Genomic DNA, 27856 nt, shown 5'->3' on the forward strand with positions numbered 1-27856 from the left:
TTGTTCCCACTTCCTCCTTTCTGCAGCTCCCCCAGCTGGGCTGGATGCAGAGTCTTGTAGATTCACACTTGACCGTGGAGCAGAGGAATTCTGCTTGGGTTACCATGTGCCAGGGAACGGAAGGATGGCTGAGCCGGGTCAGGCAACCAGCGCTTATTCCTTCTGATTCCATCCCAGGGCTTTGAGCAAGGTACAGAGCAAGGAGGCAGCAGAGCTGGCCTGTGGATCTTTACCGGCTTGTGGGAGACTATGAAATCTCCTTGCCCAGAGGTGTTGGGACATCTCAGTTCCTCAGCCACTCGATTCTTCTCTCCCTCCCCCTTCCCCTTTCCTCCGGGTCACCTGGAGCTCAGGTGGGCTGACTTGTACTCAAGGGTGGGGGTGGGCATGGGTTGTGGGGATTGTAAACGAACTGGGCAGCTGGAGAGGGGTGGGCATGGCTCGAGGTTCCAGCCCCGGGTCTGACAGCACTGGCTCCGTCACAGTGAGGTCGGCCACCGGCGACAGAGATGCGTTGTATGTTACAGAAGAGGAGCTGGCTGGTGACGACGAGGACATGCCGACCTTCCCATGCACACAAGAGGGTAAGGGCTGCCCTCTGATCTCCCTGCCCCCACCCCCAGGCTGCTGACTTACCTCTCTACATGGCTTCAAAATCCTTCCCCCATTGCTTCCTGGAGGGGGAAGGGCAGAGTTGCATAGGCCTGGGTTATATAGTGTGGATGATGTCAAAGTCTGACACAAGTGACATCTGTCTCTAGGGCTCCTCCTGAGACCTGTCAGGGACCTCTGCCATCTCCCCCAGGACCCGTCCTCTAGCTGGCCCAGAACTGTCCCCTTCACCATATCCCATGCCACCCAAGTGGTTCGACCACTTAGCCCACAGGACCCACCTTAGCATTTGGATAGTGTCAGAAACCAATGCCACCTGAACTGTTACTTAGAGTAGAATTTGGTGGGTTCTGGTTAGATTAGAGCAGCTGTTCTCAACCTTGGCTGTATTTTTTTTTTTACATATAACATTTATTTATTTGAGAGAGACAGAGCATGAACAGGGGAGGGGCAGAAAGAGAAGGAGACATAGAATCCAAAGCAGGCTCCAGGCTCTGAGCTGTCAGCACAGAGCCCGACGCTGGGCTCAAACCCACCAACAGTGAGATCATGACCTGAGCCGAAGTTGGATGCCCAACCGACTGAGACCCCCAGGCACCCCAGCCTCGGCTGTATATTGTAACCATGCCAGGATGCCTGTGACCAGCCTTCAGAAATTCTGATTTCTTTCGGTCTGGAATGCAAAGGAAGCATCAGGAATTTTAAAACATTCCCAGTACTCATAATATGCAGCTGAAGCCAAATCCGCCTTAGAAATGTCACAACCGGGGACATCACTGCATGCCTCCTGGACGTTGGCCATGTGCCCGGGTAGCCAGAACACCTGGCTTCTTTCTTCTTCCATACCAGGGACCCAACTGGTGGACTGGAACCATTCATTCCGTTTCCAGGAGAACTGCTCGTTACCCGAAAAGTTTGGGGACTGAGGGGTTTCCCAGGGTGTGTGACTGGTTTTCCCCATGCTGAGAAATTCCCACAACAGGAGACTTTCAGTGCTAAAGCCCGGAAAGTCGGAGGCAAATTGGAACAAGTTGGTCATCCAGTGGTGAAACAAAGCTGACTGCCCTGTGTTGTGGACCATCGTAAGGCCAATGCACCAGGAAGAGGTGTTTCCCCACACCATGGGCTGATTGACGTTGCCATAAAGGACACTGGTGGCAGTCATGGGCTGTTCTTGGAAGACCCCGATTCTGGTCTCTTCTATTTCTCAAAGCGTAAGCACCTAGAGAAAACACAGGGAGATGGGCAGACATGAAAATGGAGAACAACTCCCTTCCTGGAGGCTGGTTTGATATGTGATGAGACAGGTTAGAGTAGGAACATGAAACTGTCCCTTCGCCTGCAGCCTCAGCCACTGGTCTGCTTTGTTCCCCAACAGGCCGGCCGGGGCCCCGCTGCAGCCGCTGCCAGAAGAACCTGTCTTTGCACACGTCGGTACGGATTCTTTATCTCTTCCTGGCCCTGCTCCTGGTGGCCGTGGCCGTGCTGGCCTCTCTGGGTGAGTGCAGGCTCCCAGTGGCATCTGGGAGTCCAGCATCTTTCTGGGGATCTTCATGCTTGGTTCAGACTCCAAAGGCTGGCCCCTGGATTCTGGTCAATTTGTAGCTGTGTGGCTTTGAGCAAGGCACTTGCTCTCTAGGGAGTCTGTTTTCCTACTGGGAAAATGAGAGAACAGGACCAGCTCAACGGTTCCCAGTTCCAGCTCCATGTGAGAATCACCTGGGAGCTTTAAAAGCTACCAATTCTGTGCCCCAGCCCAGGTAATGTCCATCCAGGGTTGAGATCACTCTGTTGGCAATGTCTAAGCCCCTTCCATGGTCTTTGTGAGTGTTTCTCAAAGTGAGGTTGGATGCCTGCCTGCATCAGGATCGCCCCCCAGTATTTGTTAAAATGCAAATTCCTGAGTCTCGCTGGAACCTATGAAATGAGAGTCCTGTAGGTGAAGCCCAGGGACCTGGAGTTTGGCGGCTCTCATGAGCACTACAGCTTGTATGACCATGGTAGCCAACCCAGATGATGGTGCACAGCCAAGTTTAGGCAGCCCTGCCTCCTGGATGCTAATAGATTACGGTAAACTGAGGGGAACAGATGTGACAGCTTCTCACTGCAGTCCCATTACACTTAGCTTCAGATTTTAAAAAATCCAGATGTTACTAAGGGCAGCCAGTAGGTTTGCTAAAGAGCAGCCAGTAGGTTTGCTTGTTCCTGTGGACTAGATATTGGGGACAAGGCCGGGACGCAGGTGAGACAAGTGAGGAGCAGGGTGGGGTGCCTCAGTCCAGGTGCCGCCCCTGCACTTGTGTGACCCTGAGAATGAGCGCCTCCCTAAATGGGAGCACCTGGTCCCAGTCCTGGCTAAAGATATTCAGCCGCTGGCTCGCTTGGCTTGAGGGCACAAGGTGAGCATGTTAATGACTTGAATGGACACTCTTGTCATAATGCAGGAATCCTAAAGGTGTTAAGGAATCTAACACAAGCCGAGCACCTACTTTGTGCCAGGTAAAGGGAGCACCAGGATGAGGCCCTTACGTTTCGTCATCAGAGGGAGCAGTTCTCAGTTTTGTCTGGACCTTAAAAGGCATTTAAAATGCCTAATGGCAGGATTCCTGGCTCCAGATGAATGAAATCATAATCTCTGGGCAGGACCCAGGCCTTACTAAACTATAGAAGCTTCTCAGGTAATTCCAGAGTGCAACCAGGTTGGAGGACCATTGATTTCAAGAACTTTCCAAGCCTCTCACCTGGGTCAGCCCCACCTTTTCCTGCTAAATCACTTTACGGGGCTTGGCCTCTCAGAAAGTAGCCAAAATCCTGGGCCAGAGGAGGTGGGGAGCTGTGGGCCACCATTCTGAGGTGGCAAACGACATCAGGGAACCTCCAGAGGTTCCTGGTCAGGCCTTTTAGGGCCTCAGCTCCCGGCACCCGCAGGTCCATTAGTAAAGCTCCGGTAGCCACAAACCTGAGGCCAGAGCAGAACACAGGCACAACCACACTTCAGAAGCTATGGACAGTCATCAGTGCCCACCAGCTGCTAGGCACCATCGTATACATGATATTCGTGAGTCATCTTAACCAGCCCCGAAACGGGAGGCTGCCCTCGTTCCACATACCTGGAGAGGTGAAGTGATTTGCCCTAAGATCCAGAATGAATGAGCAGAAGATTGTAATAATTGGGGGCGAGGAGTGCATTTGGGGACTCCAGGGAGAACTTTAGGTTTCCTTTTGTGCTTTTGCCTCCAGCCTGGGCCTTCAAAGTCCCCAGAGCAGGGTGGGCTGGACATCGTCCTGGCCTGGCTGGTAGGTGCTCGGTAATATTTGTCAAATGAATGACTAGAGATTTGTGAGTACATATGTGGATGGTCCTAGTCAAGGCATTATGGTCAGGACTGTGGATAAAGTCTGGAGGATTGAGCAAAATCCGTCTTCCTTGCAGGGAAATGAAAATGCACTTATTCATTTAATCAAGTATTTGTTGCATGCATACTATAAGCCAAGAACTGTATTAGGCACTGGGCATACACTGCTTAATAAAACATAGGCCTTGTCATTATGGGGATTATAACCTGGAACACGGTTTGGCAAACCTTCTGTAAAGGGCTAGGTAGTAAATATTTTAGGATTTATGGGCCACACATGGTCTTTGTCAAAACCACTCTGCCATTGTGGAGCCAAAGCAGCCAGAGATAATATGAAAATGAATGGGGATGGCTATGTTCCAACAGAATGATATTGGGTTAGATTACATATGCAGATCCTACTTTGCCAGCCCTTGGTCTAGAGCAGTAACCTGTGACCTTTTTTTGACTGTGCACCCCATCAGTAAAAAAATTTGATTTAAAATGCATCAAAAAATTAGATGGGTAGGTGAATGGATAAAAAGATAAAATGGACAGATGTACAATAGTAAATATAGTAAATATAGTAAAATTTAAAAAAATAGTAAATATAGTAAAATGGTTTTTTGTTGTTTTTTTGTTTTTTGAGAGAGGGGGGCGCAAGTGAGCAAGGGGCAGAGAAGAGAGAGAGAGAGAGAGAGAGAGAGAGAGAATTCCACAAGGGGCAGTTCCATGAGGGGCCAAGAGAAAGAGAGAGAGAAGTGGGGCTCACCTGAAGCAGGGCTCATGTTTTACCTGAAGCAAGGCTCGTGCTCACCTGAAGGGAGGGGGCTTGAGTTCACCCGATGTGGGACTCAAACTCACGAACCATGAGGTTATGACCTGAGCCAAAGTAAGATGCTTAATGACTGAGCCACCCAAGCACCCTATAGTAAAATGTTAATTATAGAATGTAGGCAGTTGATATATTACTGCCTACTGTGCAAGTAGGATTGTACAAGTCTTTTGATTACTCTTTGAAAATTTTTACAATTAAATATTGGAAAAGAAAAACCCGATAATCTCACACCTGTAAAATATGCCTATTTATTTATAAATTATACATGTATACTCTTTTTAGTATAATTATAAGACTCAATTTTGAAAAGATGAGAAAAAAATAAGATCTAAAAAGTAAGGAAAACTATGTAATTACAGATCATGAAACTCTCTGTGAAGAAATGAACAAGGTGAATTATATGAATGAGCCCTTGGCTATTGGTTTGGAGGGGACTTTATAAAGCATTAGAATAAGAACCAAAGTCTGCACCTCTGTTTCCCTATCTATACAAGGGATTTTAACTTGGGCGAGACTCAAATGGAATGACGAATACTGTAAACTCTAAGTGCTAGTATAATAAAATGGCATAGAACTGTTCCTAGGACCTCTCAACATGTCACTGTTACTAATTAAGTCTCAACAGCTCTCAGACATACGATATTAAAGCCCAGAGATTCCAAACAAGTTGGAATCATGGCGTTTTGGAGCTGAGAAGAACATTAGAGGTCATCTAGCTTCATACTTGCCTTTTACAGATGATTCAGTTGAGCTCCAGAAAGGTTAATTGACTTGCCCGAAGTCACCCTGCAAATCTGAGGCAAGTGTGGACGAGAAGTTGCATGACCCAGTTCTCTTGGCGGAGTTCATTCCATCCCTGTGCACTTACCTTCCTAGGCTCTGGGGGAAACATATGGTCTACCTCCGTCCAATCCGGGCCCTCCTCTCACTTCCTCGTCCAGCCAGACACTTGCTAGAGAAAGCCAGGAATCCTGCTGCTGCCCAGATGTGCTGTAATCACTGGCCAGCACTGACCCCTGAGAAGGGGGTGAGACTCCCCATGCAGTGTAAGCTGATAAATCCTCTTCTAGGAGTCAGTTTGGCAACATGTATCAAAGACTTAAAAAATATTAATGCCCTTTGACCCCTTAATTCTACTTCCAGCAATTCATTCTAAGAGAATAACCATATACACACAACCACCAAATATAAGGATTATTTCTAGGAACAAGTGTTACTCATATTTACATATCAAGTTTTATTTGTAGGCTCAGAAAGGGAGGTGGCTTAGGTGTCCCCCAACCACAGGAGATTTTTATATAATTGCCAAATCATTTATATCGAGTATGATACATGCATTAAAAGTAATGATTTAAATATTTTTTAAAACATTTATTCTTTTTTGAGAGTGAGAGAGACAGAGCGTGAGTGGGGGAGGAGCAGAGAGAGAGAGAGAGAGATACAGAATCCGAAGCAGGCTCCAGGCTCTGAGCTGTCAGCACAGAGCCCGACTTGGGACTCGAACTCACAGAGCCCAAGATCATGACCTGAGCTGAAGTCAGACGCTTAAGCAACTGAAGTCAGTGCTTAAGCACCCAGATGCCCCTAAACGTAATGATTTTAAGGCAATTTAAACCTCAATGGGAAAATGTCCACGACATGATACTAGTGATGCAAAATGAAAGAAAACAGATGAGATGTTCAGAACATTCCATTTTTTCTGTTGTTTTCTAAAAGAGTATACCTATATCTATGTAGCTATAGAATGATTATGGAGATAAGAGTCTAAGAGATGCATGAAGGTATTGATGGCTATTATCTCTCAGTGGTAGGATTAAGAATATTTTTATATTCTTTTTACATTTTTTTCTTAATTTTCCCTATTCTATCCTGTGGGGGTCAGACCCTAGTTTTAAAATCTGGATGGGGATGGAGATAGATACATATATACACACACATGTATATATATGTAGGCACAAGGATATATATATATATATATATATATATATATATATATATATATACACACACACACACACACACACACACACAAACTTTTAATGTTTGTATCATACTCTATATAAATGATTTGGCAACTATACACACACACACACACATGTATATGCATACATATATATATTTAAGAGAGGTGTATAAACAGATATAGATCTAGATGGATATAGAATGTGTGAACTCTGGCCATAAGAAGCGTCTTCCCTTACCACCACTGAAAAGTCCTGTAGAAGGATGAATGGTTTTGGTTGCAGAAAGACTGATAAAAATGCCTTCTCACCAAAAGACTGCTGTTTCTCTGAGCTAAGACCCTGCCCCAGTTTCTCATCTGTATTTCCCATATAGTTTTCAGGAAAGTGGACTCTCTCTCAGAAGACATCTCCCTGGCCCAGGCTGTCTATGACAAGAAGCTGATGTCCATGCAGGAAAATCTTCAAGGCCTGGGTAAGTGTCCAGTGTCCAGATGTGCTAATGACAATGATGGAAGACCAGGGTTAATTGGGGAGGGGTGAGTGTTCCTCCCCAGACCATGGTGCCCTGGAGCAGGGAAGCCTTAAGCCACCCTCTAGGCACAAGGGAAGGGCAGCTATGACTCCCTGCCTCCCAGTTCATCCCGAGTGGGCAGCTGCCCTGGGTTTCACCCAGGACTGGGGCCAGGGTTTCTGTGTGAGGTACAGATCTAGCCAGAGCCTACAGGTAGAGAAGGCTTGGAGGTAGACTTTGTAAAGCATTAGGAGGCAGAGAAGGAACCCAGAGACATTCCCCAGTTATTCTCAAGTATCTGAGATTATTTTCAGGATCTTCTGAAGCCTCTTGGCAAGTCTGCCCTTGCCTCACTACTGCCTTAAAGTGTGCACAATTCAGGATGCTGTCTATCTCCTGCGTTAGCTAGGGACATTCTCGTTCTGAGGCAGAGACAGAGGAGCCATAAGAGAAGGGGTAGAGGTGGTCTGCCCTGATGGAAAGAGAAAGTACAGGCTGAGTGATGTTTGGCAGGCATCTTCTCTGTGCCTCATTTCTCATCTGACACATGGGAGAAATAATCCCTGTACCGTCTTTTCCCCATAAATGTACTGATAAGATAGCAAATATAAAAGTGTTTGGAGAAATGTTAAAATAAAGTTTAAATGGGCAGTTCTTGGCAACCTTCAAAAAGTTATGAAGATATGTTCTCGAGAATTTGGTGGTGAGTTAGAAAAAAAAAATGTCCCAAATTCTACATTTCAAGTCATAGTAAAGACATTTGGTCAAAATAAGATTTCATAGAGATGGCAAGATTTTTCCATGAAGGATTTCATAGCAGACTTAGGATAGGAAGAGGGAACAGGAAGCCACTTGACAATTCATTATGCTCTGAAATATTTAAAGAAGCCACTTTTGTCCCATGATCCTTCAGCAACTCAAAATGTTGTCCCTTTCTCCTAAAGATCTGAAAGCCCCAAACAATTGTTCCTTCTGCCATGAGGCTGGGCAGCTGGAGCAAGAGATCAGAAAATTGCAGGAAGAGCTGGAAGGAATTCAGAAGATGCTTCTGGCCCAGGAGGTCCAGCTGGACCAGACCTCTCAGACCCATGAACTGCTCTCCACCACCAGCAGTCAAATCTCCCAGGAGATGGGCAATTGTTCCTTCTCCATCCACCAGGTCAACCAGTCTCTGGGGTTCTTTCTCACCCAGGTGAGAGGCTGGCAGGCCACCACAGCTGGTCTGGACCTCTCTCTGAAGGACCTTACCCAGGAGTGCTATGATGTCAAGGCTTCTGTCCACCAGATCAACTTCACTGTTGGGCAGACTTCAGAGTGGATCCATGGGATCCGGCGGAAGACTGATGAGGAGACCCTGACCCTCCAGAAGATTGTCACTGACTGGCAAAACTACACCCGGCTCTTCAGCAGCCTGCGTACCACGTCGGCCAAGACCGGAGAAATGGTCAAGAACATCCAGGCCACTCTGGGGGTCTCCTCACAGCGCATCAGCCAGAATTCCGAGAGCATGCACGACCTGGTGCTGCAGGTCATGGGCTTGCAGCTACAGCTGGATAACATCTCGTCCTTCCTGGACGACCACGAGGAGAACATGCACGATCTGCAGTACCACACCCGCTATGCCCAGAACCGCACGGTGGAGAGGTTCGAGACGCTAGAAGGACGCATGGCTTCTCACGAGATCGAGATCGGCACCATCTTCACCAACATCAACGCCACCGACAACCACGTGCACAGCATGCTCAAGTACCTGGACGACGTGCGGCTCTCCTGCACGCTGGGCTTCCACACCCACGCTGAGGAGCTCTACTACCTGAACAAGTCCGTCTCCCTCATGCTGGGCACCACGGACCTGCTCCGGGAGCGCTTCAGCTTGCTCAGCGCCCGGCTGGACTTCAACGTCCGCAACCTCTCCATGATCGTGGAGGAGATGAAAGCTGTGGACACGCGACATGGAGAAATCCTTCGTAATGTCACCATCCTGAGAGGTAAGAGCCCGACCTGGGCCAAACCTGCTACGGAGCTCCCAGAGGGCCTTGGTGATCTTGCCAGACACAGAAGTACCCGGTTTCAGGCAAGAGTCCTGATAGCCTAATACAATCCTGTAGCAAATGCCTAGGGCAACTGGAAGCTTTAAAAACACAGTGGTCCCCCTTTCTCTGCGGGTTCACTTTCTGCCTTCAAAAGGTCAACAGTGGCTTAACGCTACGTCACGATGCCTACATCATTTATCTCACTTCATCTCATTACTTAGGCATTTTATCGCCTCACATCATCACAAGAAGGGTGAATGCTGTACAACAGATATTCTGAGAGAAAGAGAGAGAGAGATGACATTCACAAAATGCCTAATTTATAAATTACACTTTCTCATAGGTAAGTATACATAGGAAAGAAAGGCGATATAAGGGAGTCTAGGAACATATCCACCACGGATAAGGGAGGACTGCCATACTTACAAGGCTCTTTTGTAAAGGTGTTATGGCTCCTAACTTTGCCTGTCATACAAATCTGGATTTTCATATGTGGGTTTGTTTGATTGGGTCTACACAGAGAAATAGGCAGACCTCGTCTTGGAAACTGTTTTCTGTCTTCCCACACCATCACTGGTGTTCTCAGCCATGTGCCCCTCATATGCCCATCACTCTGATGCTCTCTTCTCTCATCTCATCCCTGCATTAATCAGGGTTCTTCAGAAAAACAGAATCAACAGGAGAGAGAGAGAGAGGTTCTTTTAAAAACTGGCTTATGTAATTATGGAGCTGGCAAGTCCAAAATCTGCTTGGCTGATGTCCCAGTTTGAGTCAGAAGGCTGGAAGCTGCTGTAGAACTAGGAAGAGAGGATGTGTCAGTTTGAAGGCCACCAGGCAGGAGAATTCGGTCTTACTTAGGGGAGGGTCAGCCTTTTGTTCTATTAATGCCTTCAACTGATTAGATGAGGCCCACCTATTGTGGAGAGCAATCTTCTTTACTCAGTACTGATTTAAATATTAATTTTCTCTATAAACACCCCTGTAGACATGTCTAGAATATCTGGCCATTTGGTGGTCCACTCAAGTTGACACATAAAATTGACCACATGTCAAGCTGGTGCCCATAGACATCTCCTTAAATAATACTTAATCCCCAAATGGAGACAATAACAAGGTTACAATTCTGCCTAAAGCTCATAATGTGAGTATGCTGTGTACAACCAAAATCATACTAAACCCTTCCCCAGAAGAGGAGGTCAAGTCCTTGAGAGATAGTTACTCTTCCCCCTGGATATCCCATAATTTAAATACTATGATATAAAGTTAACAATATTTAAATACTGTGATATAAAATCAATGTTTGTTTTTTTTTAATTCTCTTAAGTTTCTTTATTTTGAGACAGAGCAAACAGGGAAGGGGCAGAGAGAGAGGGAGAAAGACAGACAATCCCAAGCAGGCTGTCAGCACTGTCAGCACGGAACCTGACACGGGGCTTGAACTCACAAACCATGAGATCATGACCTGAGACAAAACCAAGAGTTGGATGCTTAACTGACTGAGCCACCCAGGTGCCCCTAAAGTCAATGTGTTTTGTGTTTTATGTTACATGATAAGGGGATAAGAGAGGAAAGATAGCAAAGATATTTGCTGTATATATATTTATATATTTATAACACACTAAGGGGGAAATGCTCTTGACAAGTTCAGTCCTTATTTTTGTAACTGGTCACATGGTCATAGCTGGTATTTATAACTGCCTTCTTCCACTACCCGTCTGTATTTTCTTTGCCCCAGGCAAACACCTCAGCTGGTTGTTATTCTTTACCTGGTAGGGTGATCCAGACCTTCATTCCTGAAGGGCCATTCCTGTCCTCCCTAGTCTGGGTTGTTGTAGTTTTCAACTGACATTTATTTCAGGGAACAGTAGCACTAAGAGACACCCTAAGGGAGCTTTTGAATTCCAGACGTGCTCTCCCTTACCCCCGTTGTAGAGTAATAGTCCAGTTTCTCCTTGGTAGTTGGGATCAGTCACGTGGTCAGCACAATAACTTCTTCTTTGTCTATTAATTCAAAGGCATGAGAAGCCCAAAGTGACCAAGCAGCAGTCTTAACTTCCAGTTCAATGGAATCATTGTTGTATCTCCTGGCAAGAACACTCCTTCCTTTGGAACAAAGATCTCTAAGCCAGCAGAGCATAAGGTTGTGGGAATAAGAAGCAAACATTTTGCTACTGGGTCACTAGGGGTAATAGTGAGTCTTTCCCATCTCCATCCCTTGATCCCAGGACTAGTGAATTCTGGCTATTGGAGAAACAGCACCACATACTGGACACTGATTCAGACTATAGACAGCCCTGCAAGGTATTGCCACCTAACTAGAGCTGTAACTGAGTCTTCAAAGGCCATTGCACCCTTCTGTCATGCCAGCTGTTTCAAGATGGTGGGGACCATGGTAACACCAGTGAATTCCATGATCATGGGCCCATTGCCACACTTCATTTGCTGTGAAGGGATTTCCTTGATCAGAAGCAGTGCTATGTTGGAATACCATGGAATACCATGATGGCAGATAATGCATTCTGTCTGGTATTTTTGGCAGAAGCATTTCATGCAGGGAAGGAAAATGCATATCTAGAGTAAATTTCTATTCTAGTAAGAAGACATTGCCCCTTCCATGATGAGAGTGGTCCAAGGTAATTCACCTGCCACCAGGTAGCTGGCTGACCACCCTGCGGAGTGGTGCCATATTGGGGATTTGTTGGTGGTCTCTCCTGTTGGCAGATTAGGCACTTGGCGATAGCCATAGCCAGGTTGGCCTTAGTGACTGGAAGTCCATGCTGCTGACCCCATGCATAGAACCCATCCCCACCATCATAGCCATTTTGTTCATGAGCCCAGTGGGTGATGACAGGGGTGGCTGGAGAAAAAAGACTGACTGGTATCCACAGAATAGGTCATCCTATGCACTTGTCTATTAAAAGTTTCCTCTGCTGAGCTTACCCTTTGAATAAAATTCACATAGGATGCAAAGGCCTTCACATTTTTTGCTCCTTCAGAGAGGACTATTCACAAACCTCTTCCCCAACTTTTCTTGTAACCAATTTTCCAATTGTGGAAAATCCCTGACCATTCAGCCAAACCATTGGCCATGGCCCATGAATCAGTATATAATCACATGTCTGACCATTTCCTCTTCTGAGCAAACACGACAGCCAGGTACACTGCCAGAAGTTCTGCCCACTGGGAGGATTTTCATTCACCACTGCCCTTCAAGGATGTCCCAAAGAGGGGCTGTGATGTTACAGCTGCCCACTTTCAAATGATGCCTGTGTTTTGTGCAGAACCAATGGTAAACTAGGCCAGAATCTTCTCCTCCTCCTCTATCAGCTGGTCATAGAGAACTCCCCATAATACCACAGGTGCAGGCTGGGGGAGAGAAGGTGGTATACTAGGAGTGGGGACCGTGGGTATTTGGACCACTTTCTCATGTAACTTACTTGTGCCTTCAGGGCCTGCTCAGGCCTAATTACATATACACCACTTCCATTTGATGATGGAGTGCGGCTCTGTGTGCCCAACATTATAACTTGGTGGGTCAGAGAGTACCCAGTTCATGAGGGACAGCTCAGGTCTCATGGTAACATGGTGACCTCCGCTAGTCTCTACTCAAGCCCAAGAGCTATTTCTCAAAAGGAGAGTAGTTATCCCCGGAGGATGGCATGACTCTGCTCCAAAATCCTAAGGGTCTGTAGTGCAAGTCACTTATAGGGGTCTTCCAAAGGCCCCAAACAACATCCCTATCTGCCACTGTCACTTTAAGCACCATTGGATCTGTTCGATCATATGGCCCAGCTTGCACGGAAGCCTGGACCTGTCGCAGAGCCTTTTCTTATTCTAGGCCCCGCTCAAAACCAGCAGCTTTTCAGGTCACTCAATAAGTGGGTTGGAGCAACACATCCCAGTGAGGAATGCGTATATGTTACCTCCAAAATCCAAAGAGGCCCACAAGGTGGGCCTCTTTTTTGATTTCAGGAGGGGGCCAAATGGAACAGCTTATCCTTGGGAGGGATATCTCAACATGCCCAAATCACTGGATCACTAGAAATTTCATTGAGGTAGAAGGCCCTTGAATTTTTGTCATGTTTATTCCCCACCCTCTGACCCACGAATGTCTTCGAAATAGTGAGCTACAACTTACTTGCTCGCTAGGTTGAATCAGTATAATATCGTCACTGTAGTGGACCTGCGTGATATCTGGTGGGGGAGAAAGGAAGTCAAGTTCCCTGTGAACTAAAGTATGATGGAGAGCTGGAGAGTCGAGATCCCCCAAGGCAGGTCCGTGAAGGTGTATTGCTGGTCCTGTCAGCTGGAAGCAGACTGTTTCTGGTGGGCCTCGTGAACAGGTATGGACAAAAAAAAGCATCTGGGATGTGTTGATTCTCTCAAGTAATGAGACTGCATCTGGTACAGGAGCTACAATTGGAGTCACAACCTGGCTAAGCTTATGAAAATGCACTGTCATTCTCCAAGATCCACCTGTCCTCTGCACAGGTCAAATGGGCAAATTTAACATTCTTGATGTTAAAGATGGGGGCACCAATCTCTTCAGTCCCTTCAGGAATGTGGTATTGCTTTGGGTTTACTATTTTCCTTTATGGATATATGTAGGAAAAAATAAATATTGGTTGATTTATTTTGAAAGAGAGAACGAACAAAGGGGGTGGGTGATGAACAGAGGATCCAAAGCAGGCTCCAAGCTGACAGACAGCAGAGAGCCTGATGCGGGACTTGAAGTCACGAACCATGAGATCATGACTTGAGCAGAAGTAGGACACTCAACTGACTGAGCCACCCAGGTACCCCTGGTTTACTATTGTCCTAGGTAAAGGCAATTCTAGTGGCTTCTGGTTGGCCTTTCCCACCATGATATCCCTTACTTCATAGGCTAGGGAACCAATGTGGGGATTCTACCAGCTACTAGGTAGGATGTCTATTTCAATTATGCATTCCAGAACTGGGGAAACAACCACAGGGTGAATTCAGGGAACCAGTGGGCCTCACGTGAGACAGATCTGTGCTAAAACCCCATTGATCACCTGACCTTCATAAGCCCCTACTCTGACTGGAGGGCCACAGTGACATTTGGGTCTCTTGGAATCAGTGTCAGTTCAGAGCCAGTGTCTAGTAGTCCCCAGAAGGGCTGATTGTTTTCTCTGCCCCGGTGCACAGTTATCCTGGTAAAAAAAAAAAAAAAAAAAAAAAAAAAAGGTGTAGGTCCCCTTGGGGAAAGCTGGGAAGATTAACAGTATAAATACTAGGGACCTTCCTCAAGGGTACCCAGCTTCCCTTTCATTCAAGTAGTTCTGGATCTGTAAACTGGTTCAAGTCTGAGAATTGACTGTGAGGAGCCATGGCTATTTTTATGATTTGGATTAGACTTTTATTCACTTGACCTGGAACTTCTCTGCTTATACAAAACAAGTAAGAATTTAGTAGGCTTCCTATCTATTTCACTTCTAGGTACACCATGATCAACTAGCTAACACCACGGGTCTGTGCATGTCAGCCTATTCTGATCACCGTGTTGACTTTGCTATTACAGTATCCATGCTCTCCTTGCCTTGGCCAGTTGAGTGCCACCATTAGGTAGCTGCCACCCCGGGACCCAATCACTCCCATTATGGTTAGGTTTCCCAGTTGAGTGACAAAAGTTCCCCCTGTATAGTCTGCCTGCAGAAGAGAGCAATCAGAGAATTCTTCAAGGCTTCTAAGACTCTCCTTACAGATTTATTTCTCACAGTCATGGTGAAAGGCACGTCTTCTGGACCTTTCCAGGATGGGTGAGTAGGTCCCAGATGACAAATCCACTCCAACATCCCAGCTTCTCTCATTCTTTGAATCCCTTTCTTTACATAAAACCAATGAGATCCAGCATTTCTAACTCAGTCACTGTGGGTCTTTTGGCCCATGTCTCAGCCAACCAACCAAACTAACTGTTAGAGCCTTTCTCACTCCCCAAGATGCAATATTAGATGCAGAATCGCTGCTTAGTGAGCCCCTATCAATAAATTCTGCCTGATGAAATGTTATGTTCCTTCCACCATTATCTCCACACCTTTAGGATCCATTACCACAAATATCCCCCAGATTCCTATCTGTATAAATTTAAAAACTCAGGTAGTTCTTTTGGAGTGTAGCACATCTCCTCATAGGTCACACTTTGTGCCTCACCTTTAAGGTCCTGCTGAGAACTGAGTCTAGCTATAGGTCTAGAAGCAAAGGGGGGTGGTGGCGGTGGGTCCTCAGGAGAATCATCATTGTCTTGCTTGGCGGTGCCTCAGGGCAGGCCACTGCCCTTTCCTCAGGCCATGAGGGCTTCAGACAGGGGTTGAGAGGCCACTTTTACTGGGTGTGGGGGGAACTGCTTCCTCTGTCAAAGATGACTTATCAGAATTTAGGGGTTAGTGTCCCCAGCTCCATCAAGGTCTTCCCACATATCCCCATTCCAACTTTCAGGATACCATTCCTTCCCAGAAAATGCCTTTACTTTAAGAGTGGACACCCTGGGAAGCTGGGAATTCAGCCTGCATTGCAATTCAGCCAGTTACAGGATGAGTTTGTAAGTTAGATTTTCAGCAATCTCAACCCCATAGCCACAGGAAATAAGGGTCTCCTTCAGGGCAGACATGGAAGCTTTCAGGTCATTTATGTGACACTTGAGCTGGGAATTTGAATCCCCAAGGTCAACTTTTTATTGCCCCACTTTGTCCAGTAACATTAGGAGCAACCAATCTCATTATACTCGTTACTCTGACAAAAAATGTTCGAAAGTATCAGTCCCCAATACTTTGCATATCTTTGTTGCCAGATCATGCTTTGGACTATTAGGCTGTCTTTACTACTAGAAATAAAGTCATTAGCATCTTTAAATCTTAAATTAGAGTCAGTTCCAGAAATCCCAGATCAATTTAGAACATTCATCTTTAAAATTCTGTTCCTTTATACTTGCTCTTGGTACCACAATCTGTATTAGTCAGGATTCTCCAGAGAAACAGAACCAAACAGCAGGATATATATATCCTGTGTCCATTAGGATCTCTGAAAGAAATTGATTTACTATAAGGGATTGAAGGAGGTGGCTCACATAATTATAGAAACCAGCAAAGCCCAAGATCTGCAGGGTGAGTCAGCAAGCAAAAGACCTGGGAGAGCCAATCGTTTAATTCCAATCTGAGTCCAAAAGCCTGAGACTCAGGAGAGCTGATGGTATAATTGCAGGCTGAAGGCTGGCAGGCTCAAGACCCAGGAAGAGCCAATGGTTTCAGTTCAAACCCAAAGGAAGGAAAGAGCTGAAGTCCCCACTTGAAGCAGTCAGGTAGGAGGGATTCCCTCTTAGGCTTTTTAAAAAAAATTTTTTTAATGTTTTTATTTATTTTTGAGAGAGACAGAGACAGAGAGTGAGCAGGGGGTGGGGGTGGGGGGCAGAGAGAGAGGGAGACACAGAATCGAAAGCAGGCTCCAGGCTCTGAGCTGTCAGCACAGAGCCTGATGCAGGGCTTGAACTCATGGACACTGAGGTCATGACATGAAGTCGGACACTCAACCGACTGAGCCACCCAGGCACCCCATAGGCTTTTTGTTCTATCAAGGCCTTCAACTGACTGAAGTGAGGCTCACCCACATTGGGGATTTCCTCAGTCTACTGATCCAGATATTAATCTCATCCCAAAACACCCTCATAGGCATACCCGGAATAATGTCTGACCAAATATCTGGACACCCTATGGCCCAGTCAAGTTGATACATGAAATTAACCATCAGAGGTGACATCTGAACTGAGACACCTGAAAAAGAAGGAGGAATAAGTTAGATATAGCAGGTTCAACATGGATGAACAGAAGGGTTCCAGGTAGAGGGAGCAACACATGCAAAGATCATGGGGGAAGCCTATGGCATACACATTATCTCCTTTCATTCCCACGATCCCTGAAACCATGAACCCAAAAAGCCTGCAGTGAACTGGATACCACACGAGGTCTAGCCAAGTTCACACAGCTGTCAAGGAATGGACACAGGATTCAAATTCAAGGCAGTTCAGATCCATAGTTGCAAGCTGCCTGGAACGGCCTTCTCCAAAGTCACATAAAACCCTGTCCCTCTAAAAGCACCTGAGCAATTGAAGCACCTGCTTCTTGGTGACAGCAATCTGCCCAGTGTAGTTTCTGCAGTGCACTTCTGTCTAATCCCCATCAATTTCCCCAGCAAGGGGCTGACCTCTTCTTCCCCGTGGGGAACCTCCATCCCCAGCCTACCCCTAGATTCCATACCAAAGGTGGGTTGCCTGGCCCACTCCTTCAAATCATGCTTTATGGCTTCTGCTTATGAGAATTTCATTCTGAAATGAGCACTGTATTAGTCTGCTCCGGCTGCTGTTACAAAGTACCACAGACTGAGTGGCTTAAACCACCGAAACGTACTGTCTCGCAGCTCTGGAGGCCAGAGGTCTGAGTTCGAGTGTCGGCAAGGTTGGGTCCTTCTGAGGGCCGTGAGGGAAGGCTCTGTTCCAGGCCGTGGCTGATAGATGACGCTTTTCTCCCTCATCTCTTCATCTTCTCTCTGTGCATTTCTGTCTCTGTGTTCAGTTTCCCCTTTTCCTCAGGAAGCCAGTCATATTGGAGTAGGGGTTACCTAATGGCTGCATTTAAAATTGATTACTTCTGGGGCGCCTGGGTGGCTCAGTCAGTTAAGCGTCTGAGTTCGGCTCAGGTCATGATCTCGCAGTCCGTGGGTTCAAGCCCCGCGTCGGGCTCTATGCTGACAGCTCAGAGCCTGGAGCCTGTTTCAGATTCTGTGTCTCCCTCTTTCTCTGACCCTCCCTGTTCATGCTCTCTCTGTCTCAAAAATAAATAAGTGTTCAAAACAATTAAAAAAAATTGATTACTTCTGTCAAAACCCTGTCTCTAGGGAGGGTCATATTCCCCAGGGGCTAGGACTTTAGCCTATGAATGTTGAGGGGACACAATTCAATCCCTAACAAATGCTATTACTTTTTCATTCTACTCTTTCACAGCAGTATTTCCAACAGTTTTTCTCCTGGAAAATAATCCCAAAGATGCCTAATCAGAATTCGTTTATACTAGGAATCTGGATGGCTCTACCCAGGTTCCCTGGACCCTTCCCAAGGAATTGTGTGTCTTCGCAGGAAGAGGGTTCGACCTGAAAATATAACCAATCTTGGCTCTAGAGAATAAAATTAGTTAGCCACTGAGATCTGCCAGTTCCAGAATTTATGGCTTACATTTGGTGGGGGAGGGGGGCAAATATCTGGGCCTGATAATCTAGGGGAGCTTTAAGGAAGAAGGAGGGAGGACCCCACAATCCCAGACAGCTCTGTTCTCTCTGCAGAGCACAGACTTGGAGCCAACCTCTCTGATTCTCTATTTTGCTTTAATCATTTAGTCTCAAACCTGTATTGCCTTTATTTTACATCATTGAGCATTTCTACTGCCACGAGGGTTAATTTTTTATTCAATCTAAATTGGTGGTGTTGGGGGGGATGGAAGTACATCTTGTTGACCTGCTGTCATATTTTTGCAACAAAGCCAAGTATTGAATGTTTCTTGGGTAACTGAAACATTCCCCCAGTGTTTTATCTAAAATACGTAGCTCTAGGATACATCCTCTAGGCTGCATTGTTCTAGAAAAGGCATTATCAGGGAGTTCTTACAGTTTATCCTCTGTATTTTTGTTGCGTTCAGCCTAAGAACCAATGAAATATAAAGCTTTCCCAATGACAAAGCCCATTCACAGACTTCGTTTTGTTTCAGCCTCACAACAACCTTTGTGCAGTAGACAAGGCAGTGTCTTTATTTTACAAGAAGGTGACCTGAGACTGGGAAAGGTTAAGGCACGAGCTCAAGGTCACACTATGATTTTAAATTCTGACCCCTTGTCATGGCTCTGAGGTGCACACGTCCAGGGTGCAGCCAGAAGAGGAGACACTGAGAGCGTAAGCTCTCAGATACCAAAAAGGCACCTCCCCTCAGGTCCTGCCTAGGTGTAAGGTGTGGGGCAGAGAGTTGCAAAGAGGGAGATGATACTCAAAGTGTTGGCAGGGGAACCATTTAAGAACCCCATTCTAAGTATAACCCAACAAGAGTCATGGGAATTTATATTTGTTCCTGTCCTAATAATGGCAGAGTCCTCATCTGAGGACCTTATCTTAGCTGGAGAGCAAGGTAAGATATTTGTTTCAGCTACATCTGACTCTTGGTTCAACCTCTGAATTTCTGTTTAAACTCCTCATGGTTGTTAAAGCACCTCATGTAAAACCTTTCTCATCTGAGAGAAAATTTCAGGTACAAAATGTGCATCCTTTCCTACAGGAGCTTGTTACTCATTCTTTCAGGCATAGACAGGTGCTGACAGTCTCTCATGTTGGAGCTGGCAGTGAGGTCTCCCCCAGGCTGGAACTGAGCTGCTCTCTAGAATAAACGGGGTGGGACAGCAATGACCACAGCCAGTGTGGAAGGTGCCAAGTGCTGACTGAAGGGCTGGAGCTCTTAAACTACATGGGAAAGAAGTCTGACTTCTAATTTGCTCGGAGTCTGTAGGCAGAATCACTTAATCTTTCTAAGCCTCTGTTTTTTCTTTTTGTTCTTCATCGGTAAGTAAAAGGATAAGACCAGCTGTTCTCTGAGACCTCCTCCAGCTCAACTTGCTCAACAGAAAGCCTGTGGTACTTCCATAGTGTGTGTACCTCTCATAGAATATTTCTGTCTTTGGGGCACCTGTGTGGCTCAGTTGGTTAAGCGTCCAACTCTTGGTTTCAGTTCAGGTCATGATCTCATGGTTCGTGGGTTCAAGCCCCATGTCGGGCTCTATGCTGTCAGTGCGAAGCCTGCTTGGGATTCTCTCTCCCTGTCTCTCTCTGCCCCTCCCCTGCTATTTTTTTCTCTCTCTCTGTCAAAATAAATAAGTAAACTTAAAAAAAAAAAAAAGAGTATTTCTCTCTTCCTGCTCTGTAGGATGATTTCTGTGTCTGTGTTAGACAGCGTCTGTGCTAGGACTATTATTTGGACATTGAAAACAGGAAACCATCATTGCTTATTAGCTGAGTGACCTTGGATAAGGCTTTTGGCCACTAGCTACTTTCAATTCAACTTCCTCATCCACAAATAGGAATATTAATACCTCCCTTGCTTATATCCCATGGGGTAGTTGTGAGTATCATTGTTAACAGCGGGTGTGAACAATTTTTATAAAATATAAAAGGCTGCCCTAATTTAAAGGATGATTCTGAATCTAATTTTCTTGATGATGGGCTACTTGTCTCCCTCATCAAGTACCCAGCAGAGTGCCTGCTCTTGGAAGGCACTCAGGAAACATTTGCTCAGTGAAGGCAGAATGAAAGCATAAACAAGGCTAGAAGCAGAGGGTGGGCAGGAAAGGTGACGTTTGGCCTATTTCTGATACACTCATGCTCACAGCGCTTGGTCCTAGAGGAGCGTTTACTAGGGCCCTATCACCTTGTCTGTCTTGAACGCCGATTCTTGTCTCCCCGGCACCATAAGACTAAGTGAATGAAGCTGAACGCTCTGCTCAGTCTCTCTGCCCTGTGCAAATGCACACACAATCCCCTCTTCTCCTGAATCTTGGCATCCTTCCACCCCAGCCCCAGTGAAGCCACTGAAAGCCCTACTCAGCTTCTCAGCCTGACGGCTGCAGCGTTTTGTTTGGCTTCTCAGCTTCTCTGCTCAAACTGATCACTCATCAACAAATGCCTTGAGAAGGAAAGTGCCAAAGACTGCCAGGCTGACTTCCATGAGCCTCCCTTCTCCCTGTGATTTTAGCCTTTGATCTCCCTCCAAAGCCATCAGGAGTATGTCTTGGTATTTGATCTGATGATTCGGATTATTCTCAGTGGGAAGTTTCGTCTGTTACAATCTAGTGCATCACAGAAGTGGAGGTCCATTGTCATTTTTTCGATGTTCCTCAGGTAACAACAGCCGGTATTGAGAGTCCCTGACTTAGGCCAGTATATTCACTGAACAGAGGGAAGCCTGAGGTCCCAAGAGGGACAGAGACTTACCCACGCATCCAATTGGTTAATACCAGACCTGGGACTCAAACCAGGGTCCCCCAAAGCCCAGGCCAGTGTGCCTTCCTTCCATGGCCTTTCAAGAGTCGCCCATTCCGTTTCTGTTTCCTTCCGTCCTCGTAAGCTGACCTGTTGCTTTGGACTGGGAGATGGGCTGCAGGCCCCTCCTGCCCACGCACTACCCCACCCATGGGTGGGGAGTGTTGGGCTCTGACAGACTCAGTACTTCTGCTCACCCCCACCTCCACCTCTTCCGGGTTCCTAGTGCAGACCACCTACTTGTCCCAGACATGCAGTCAGTTGTGGCTCGACCCTAATGGGCCAGGATCGCCTAATTATAGTCCCCGGCTTCCTGAGTAATTATGGGCCTCCCCGGGACTCCAGGGTGCTCCGTTCCTCTCCCACAACCCTGCCCCTCAGCCACACACTGCCCCTCAGCTCACTTTCCTCCTTTGCTTTAAACGCTCCCCACAGCATTTGAATTCCGCCCAGAGCAGGATTGAGCCCTCCCCTCCTTTGCCCTGCAGCCCTGCTGGTATCCCGATCTGATAATGGGCTGTGTCAGTGGCACGCCTTCCCGCAGAGCAGATACCCTGTCAACCTCTGTCCACATTCCTTGCCCCTAAGCTAACGATGAAAGCCAGGGCTGTTGACTTCCTCCCAGGCTAGACCCAGGTCCCACAGCATGATTCATGGCTGGGAGGGACCAGCTCACCTGGGGAAGACAGCCCTTCATCTTACCCTTCCCCACGCTGTGTGGACCCTCCCTGGGACAGGCAGGGCGGGGGCGGGGAAAGGGCCAGGAGCCCAGCCACAGGGTAATGAGGACCCGAGGCAGTGCGGTAGGGGGACAGAGCATGGGTTTCAGAGCTTCAGGCCCGGCTTTGAGTCCTGTCTCTACCCCTTACTGGCCGATGATCTTGGGTACGATGTCACCCTCTGCACCACATTGTCTCATCTGTAAAATGGGACAACAATCTCAGTGTACAAAGCTGACACAGGAGAGACTCAGTAGACAGATGCTGGCACTCTCATTGCCCTTCCCTTCTCCGAGAGAAGGCAGGTCCCAGAGAAGTCAGAGAGTGGGCAGGGATGTCGCAGGGTTGTCACTGGCCCCTGATGCCTTGTCTGCAACAGAGGCTCCTGTCAGTAGTCCCAGACGAGGCCACCCCGCCTGATGTCCTCAAAGTGACTGTCTAGGACCCCTTTCCGTGTGCTCAGAGATGGGGTCGGTGGTGCCAGCCATGATGGGGAGGGGTATGGAGAGTGAGGTCACCCATTTCCCTGAAGTTCTCCTTCCACGCATGCTGAGGGCTGCACTCCTGGGGCAGTGAGGTGCGTAGTGTGACCCAGGCTTCTGCACACACCTTCCACCCAGGCATGTGGACCCCGGCCTTCCCCATCTAGGGAAGCCGCCAAGAGCTTCCCCAGGAAGAGGAGGCCGTGAGGGCAGGTGGGAAGGGGCAGAAGAGAGGGCCTCACCCTCTTTCTCTCCCTCACTGCTGGCATAGAGACCCCTGGCAACCCTCTCAGCTAGCTGCTCTGCCCCTCGAGTAAGGGCGGAGAGGGCACCTGATGCAGACGACACGGGCAGGCCGGGGTCCCGGGGAGAGAGTGAGGGGGCTCCCGCTGGACCTGGGGGCTGTTCAGAGCAGGGCAACTTCATCGGGATGAGACTTCTCATGCTTTTCCTGGGTCGACGCTGGAAATGGGGATCGTGGACCCATTCACCCCGGGGACAAGAGAGGAAGCCATGGAAGTGGTTATAAGGGGAGAGAATGAAGAACCGGGGAGCTGTGTCCTGGGGCGGGCAGCGGGTGAGCCCAAAGAAGCAGGCCAGAGGGCAAGGACAGAGGCAGGGGGAGGGGTGGGGGGGGGAAGCTCCAGGGGCCCTCAGGAACTAAAGTACAACTCTCAATTTTATCCATGAGGGCCTGAGCTCCAGAGTGGGCAGGAATTTGCCCAACGTCACTCCAGGGCCCCCTGACTCCCACCCATCCACCCATCCACCGATCCTCCAGGGGCCCCTCCACCTCTGAATGGCTGTTTTTCCAACCTCAGCAGGCCCAGGTGCCAAGGCCAGAGCTGGGGCGGAGACCGGCGCCATGGCTCTGCCGATTCCAGCAAGTCCTGCCAGGCTGGGGGAGGCAGTCCCTTGGTGGGCACCTCTCTGTACCAGGTTGTTCCAGCTGCCTGGTGCGGGGGAGAGGGGGCTGGGGGGGCTCCAGGGGCCTCTGCAGACCAAAGAGCAGGTCCTGCCTCCTGGCTGCTCCCTGGCGGGTCCGCTGCACCGCCAGCCACCCCACCCCCGCCCCCGCTGGCCCCATGACGGAATCCCAGCCTGTGCAGCTGGCACGCCACGTGAGCCGAGCCCACACAGGGCTGCATGCCCCTGTGGGGGGGGGGAGGTGGGCATGGGCAGGCGGGGGCAGGGAATGGCTGGAAGGTTTTTATTGGCCCTCGTGGGGCTGACTCTGTCTGGGCTCCAGTTTCCCGTTTAGATCCCAGTTTAGAGCTTAAGAGGACGGTATTCACTGATCCACAGACCCCTCTGGGAAGCAGACCCACAGGGAGCAACAGGGGTGGGGAGTGGGGAGAGGGTGCTGGGGGCTGGGGGGCGTAAGCAGGTAGCATCAGCCAGGATTAACAGCAGTGGCATCTTCATTAGCTGGGGCAGAGCCCGGACACCGCAGACCTGGGTCATGGCCACTGGCAGGGCTCCCTGCTCTCTGAGAGGCCCACCTGGGTTCTGGTTTCCGCTCAGGGGACCCTGAGGGGACTGCTTCACCTCTCTGGGCGTTAGTTGCCTCCTCTGTGAAAGGCAGGAATTGGACTGGCTCTCACCTAGCTTGAAAATGCCAGAAGTCTTTTGCAAGAATGATGTAGCAGCAGAATTCTCAGGGAGAATTCTGTACCCGTACCCTTTGCTGAGACCACTGAAAAAAGCCAGGTCTCTGCTGTGCCTTTGCTGCATGATCCTCATGAGGCCAACGAGTCCCCTTTCCTCCAGGAATTCAGAGATGCCTTGGGGCAGAGCGACGGCCACACTCTGCTTTGTGCCCTGAGTGTTCATACAGCTCTGGGAGCTGGTGACTCTCAGATCTAGTCAGAAGCATATTAAAGTCTTCCGACCCCTGGCTTGGGAACTAAGAAGGGCTCTTTAAGGACAGACCATGTCTTCATCTTGGCCTCTCCCCCAGGCGCTAGGCCAGAGCCAGGTGGGAGCAAGGAGTCCACAGCTATTTGGTGAATCATTCTTTTCAAGCATATTCTGAGTTTTCACTGCCATGTGCCAGGCTCCATGCCCAGGGCGGGGGCTGTGAGCTGTGGCCCTCAGTCTCTTCCAGAGGCTCCATAGTCTAGCAGGGTCTGCCAGAAAGGCACTGAGGGTTTGCTTTCACGGTACGGTGACTTCTTTTTCCACGCGTCAATTGAAAGATTCAGCAAGTGGCAGCCTCAGGAGCTCAGAGTAGTCAGGGTGGGCCTCCTGGAGGAGCCGTCCTTTCTCTGGGCTGTTGTGCCCACACACTAACCCTGCAAAGGGGTCTGTTTCTCCTGCCTCACTTTTTTGGTTTTCCTCCCCCGTGTCACTTGACTCCATCCCTGGCCCCAGATGCAGAACGGTCATGGGCAAAAGCCTGAGGTTGAGATGAGGGTGGGGCAGGGGGTTGAGTCAAAGACTCAAGCAGAAGGCCAGGTGGCCTCCAGACCAGGACAGACAGTCCTGGCCAGTGTTGGCCTTTTCCCAGAGCTGTCCAGCTCTCCCAGTTCCCAGCTTGAGTGCACGTGGGGAACGAAGTCCTGAAGTCAGAACAGTGAGTTCTCACGGTGCCCCAGACCTCCCGCCAGACACTTACCCGCGTTATCTCAGGGTCCCCTCCTCACAGGTTGTTCGGCCGACTTAGGGAAGTCACGTAATGGGCCCGAGCTCCCAGAGCTCGCAGGCGGCAGGCCTGGCCTTTGTGTCTAGCTAACTAGACATTGTCACTGTGGCCTGGCCTGTGCTGTGTCTCCTTGGTGGGAGAGCCTCGTGAGAGCTGCCCGTCATGGACTGACTTCTCCCTTCTTCTCTCTGACCCTAGGTGCCCCTGGCCCCCCCGGACCAAGAGGACTCAAAGGAGACACGGGCACGAAAGGGCCTGGTGGCAGCAGAGGACCGAAAGGAGACCCTGGCAGCTTGGGGCCCCCGGGACCCCAGGGTCCTCAGGGGCAGCCTGGAGACACAGGACCCATGGGGGAAAGGGGACCGGTTGGCCTTCGGGGTTTCCCAGGCCTCAAAGGCTCAAAGGGCAGTTTTGGAACTGGAGGCCCAAGAGGACAGCCAGGCCCGAAAGGGGACATGGGGCCCCCAGGGCCAGAGGGGCCCCCAGGGTCTCCAGGGCCCTCAGGGCCTCAGGGAAAGCCAGGGATTGCTGGCAAGACAGGGTCACCGGGCCAGCGGGGACCCATGGGGCTTAAGGGTGAACCAGGGATCCAGGGGCCCCCTGGCCTCCCAGGGCCCCCAGGCCCACCAGGAAGCCAGAGCCGCTACTAAGGGCCCCAGGCCCAGACACTGCTGCACCAAATGCCGGGAAGGGCCTCAGGGCATGGCAAGCCCCCACCCCAGAAAGCCACCCTTACAGACAGTTGTGGTTCTTTGATCCCAAAGGGGCTTCTCCCCAGCCTGCCCCTGCACCTCGGGGCTCCCCAGTACTGACTGTACCACAGAAAGCAGCCCCTCACACGCACACACACACGCACATACATTTCCCTGCTGGCCAGGGGGGCCAACTGGGTGTCCCTGGCTGGGCAGGAGGAGAGGGCAGGAGAAGACCCCCCTCTCCTGTGACTGAGCCTGCCAGGGAGGTGGCTACCTTGGGAGGAAGGTCTTAACTCTATTTCTGAATTGTTGACCAACTTGGCTCTCCAGCTTTTTCGGAACCAGCCTAGCTAACAGTTCCCCGTGGCTCCCAGCGGTTGAAAAGACCCGGAAAACCTTTGAAGGGGATGTGGTTCAAACTCTAGGGACAAGGTGGATTTGATGACCAGAACACTCTCCTCACGACCATGGGAGCAGTGTCCCAGGAGTTGCCCCCTGCCTCACACAGGACGGAGGGACTCCACCTGAGTCACATTCTCAGGCTCTGGGCACCGAGCTCTCATGAGTTCAGCAATTTTTTCTTGTCTCCAGAAAATTCCTCACTTCATCCTTGCCTCCTTCTCTCAGGAGCATCTTGGGAGAAATCCAAGCAGGAGCTTCATCTGCATGGGGAGACTATCTAGGCCCTGGAACATTCTCCCAGAGTGGCGCCCAGCAGCTGGGAAGCTGGAAGAAGGGAGGCAGAGGCGTGAGTGAAGATGCCTCCCTTGCTCCATCTGAGGCTGGCCCGCCTGCTCCATTCCTGGGACGGGCCCCTCTGTGGAGGCTGGAGGAGGGCCAAGCCTGGCGACAGCAGCTCTCCCCTCTTGTACCCGGCTCTCCTGCCCACAGCTGCCTGCTGACCTTACCCTGCCCTGACTCAGAATGGCCCGAGGCCTCTCTGCTTGGGCAGGAAGGCTGGACGAGGAGGGAAGGGCCCAAACATCCACAAGAGACTCGCTAGGACACCATCCCTCGTCACCTCCAACTTCCTGTGCACAAGGGCAGAAAGGAGCCCTGGAAGCTCCCCCAGCAGGGTGAAGGCCGCCCACAGGCTAAACTTGTGGTAAAGCTGCCTTACCTTGGTGTTCGGCAGATCCCAACCACTCCTGGGCTGGGGGCCTGGAGCTGTCCCCTCCCCACCCTGACTCAGAGAATAGCCTCTGTCCTCATTCCAAAAGCCTTAATGCCACCTCCCTTCCTGTAATATGTGCAACTGGTTTGCACTCCCACCTGCCCCCCCCAATGCCACGTAATTCTGTCTATATATGATATCATGCGATATAGTATTACTGAGTCAGTAAAGAGCTGTTTCCAGGAGGGAGGTGTCTTCTGGTCCTTTCTGCCCAACCAGGGGCATAATGCCTTCAGGGGCTCTGCCTCACTTGGACTTTGAAGGGGAACCGGTGGACGAAGGGTCCCCTAGATATTCACTGTAGAGTTTGGCCCTAACCCCCTGCCCCTCAATCTAGAGACACAGAGCTGTGGCAGGAATTCACAGCGGTCCTCTGGGGGCCAGGGACCAAGTGCATGTGAGGGAACCACCCATAAAGAGCAGGAACCCAGTGAGAAACAAGGTGAGTTCTATTATTCTTGCAACAGGCTAAACGGAGCCCTAGACAATCTGAGTGACACCTTCACCCTCCCTGTTCTGCAGATAAAACAGAAAAGCAGAAAGAGATCGGGCCAGATCTGCCCCCGAAAGCCTGCCTCTCCAGGATCCACAGGAAACAGAGGACAGCTGGGTCCCCTGTGAATCAGCCAGGTCTGCTCCAGGAAGCCAGAGTGTAGGAGGGAGCTCTGCCCTCGGGGGCTGGCTTTGAAAGCATATGTCTTAGTCCATTTTGGCTATTCTAACTGGATACCACAGACTGGCGATTTACAAACGGCAGACATTTATTTCTC

At 49.3% G+C, this 27856-nt stretch overlaps 1 protein-coding gene across 3 annotated transcripts; it reads left to right on the plus strand.

Annotated features, from left to right (window-relative positions):
* Window positions 1-81: 81 nt before the first annotated feature.
* Window positions 82-27271, plus strand: SCARA3 (scavenger receptor class A member 3). 3 transcript variants are annotated; one of them, XM_042983521.1, is made up of 6 exons: window positions 82-190; window positions 486-584; window positions 1991-2110; window positions 7123-7221; window positions 8205-9248; window positions 25416-27271. In XM_042983521.1, the coding sequence occupies exons 2-6, from the start codon at window positions 557-559 to the stop codon at window positions 25865-25867; spliced, it is 1743 nt and encodes a 580-aa protein (XP_042839455.1). In that variant the 5' UTR covers window positions 82-190; window positions 486-556; the 3' UTR covers window positions 25868-27271. The 3 variants fall into 3 exon arrangements, with proteins under 3 accessions (XP_042839455.1, XP_042839456.1, XP_007097165.2); XM_042983522.1 differs by having other exon boundaries at window positions 528-584; XM_007097103.2 differs by lacking the exon at window positions 82-190 and having other exon boundaries at window positions 427-584.
* The last annotated feature ends 585 nt before the right edge of the window (window positions 27272-27856 follow it).

This window comes from Panthera tigris, chromosome B1 (genome assembly GCF_018350195.1).
Source record: "Panthera tigris isolate Pti1 chromosome B1, P.tigris_Pti1_mat1.1, whole genome shotgun sequence".
Taxonomy (NCBI): Eukaryota; Metazoa; Chordata; class Mammalia; order Carnivora; family Felidae; genus Panthera; species Panthera tigris.

Excerpts from the sequence above, each read along its gene's own strand:
- SCARA3 (XM_007097103.2), top strand. The coding sequence starts at position 437 with ATGGCTCGAGGTTCCAGCCCCGGGTCTGACAGCACTGGCTCCGTCACA. Across the intron at positions 585-1,990 it reads CTTCCCATGCACACAAGAGG|GCCGGCCGGGGCCCCGCTGC; the intron begins GTAAGGGCTGCC and ends GTTCCCCAACAG. Across the intron at positions 9,249-25,415 it reads TAATGTCACCATCCTGAGAG|GTGCCCCTGGCCCCCCCGGA; the intron begins GTAAGAGCCCGA and ends CTCTGACCCTAG.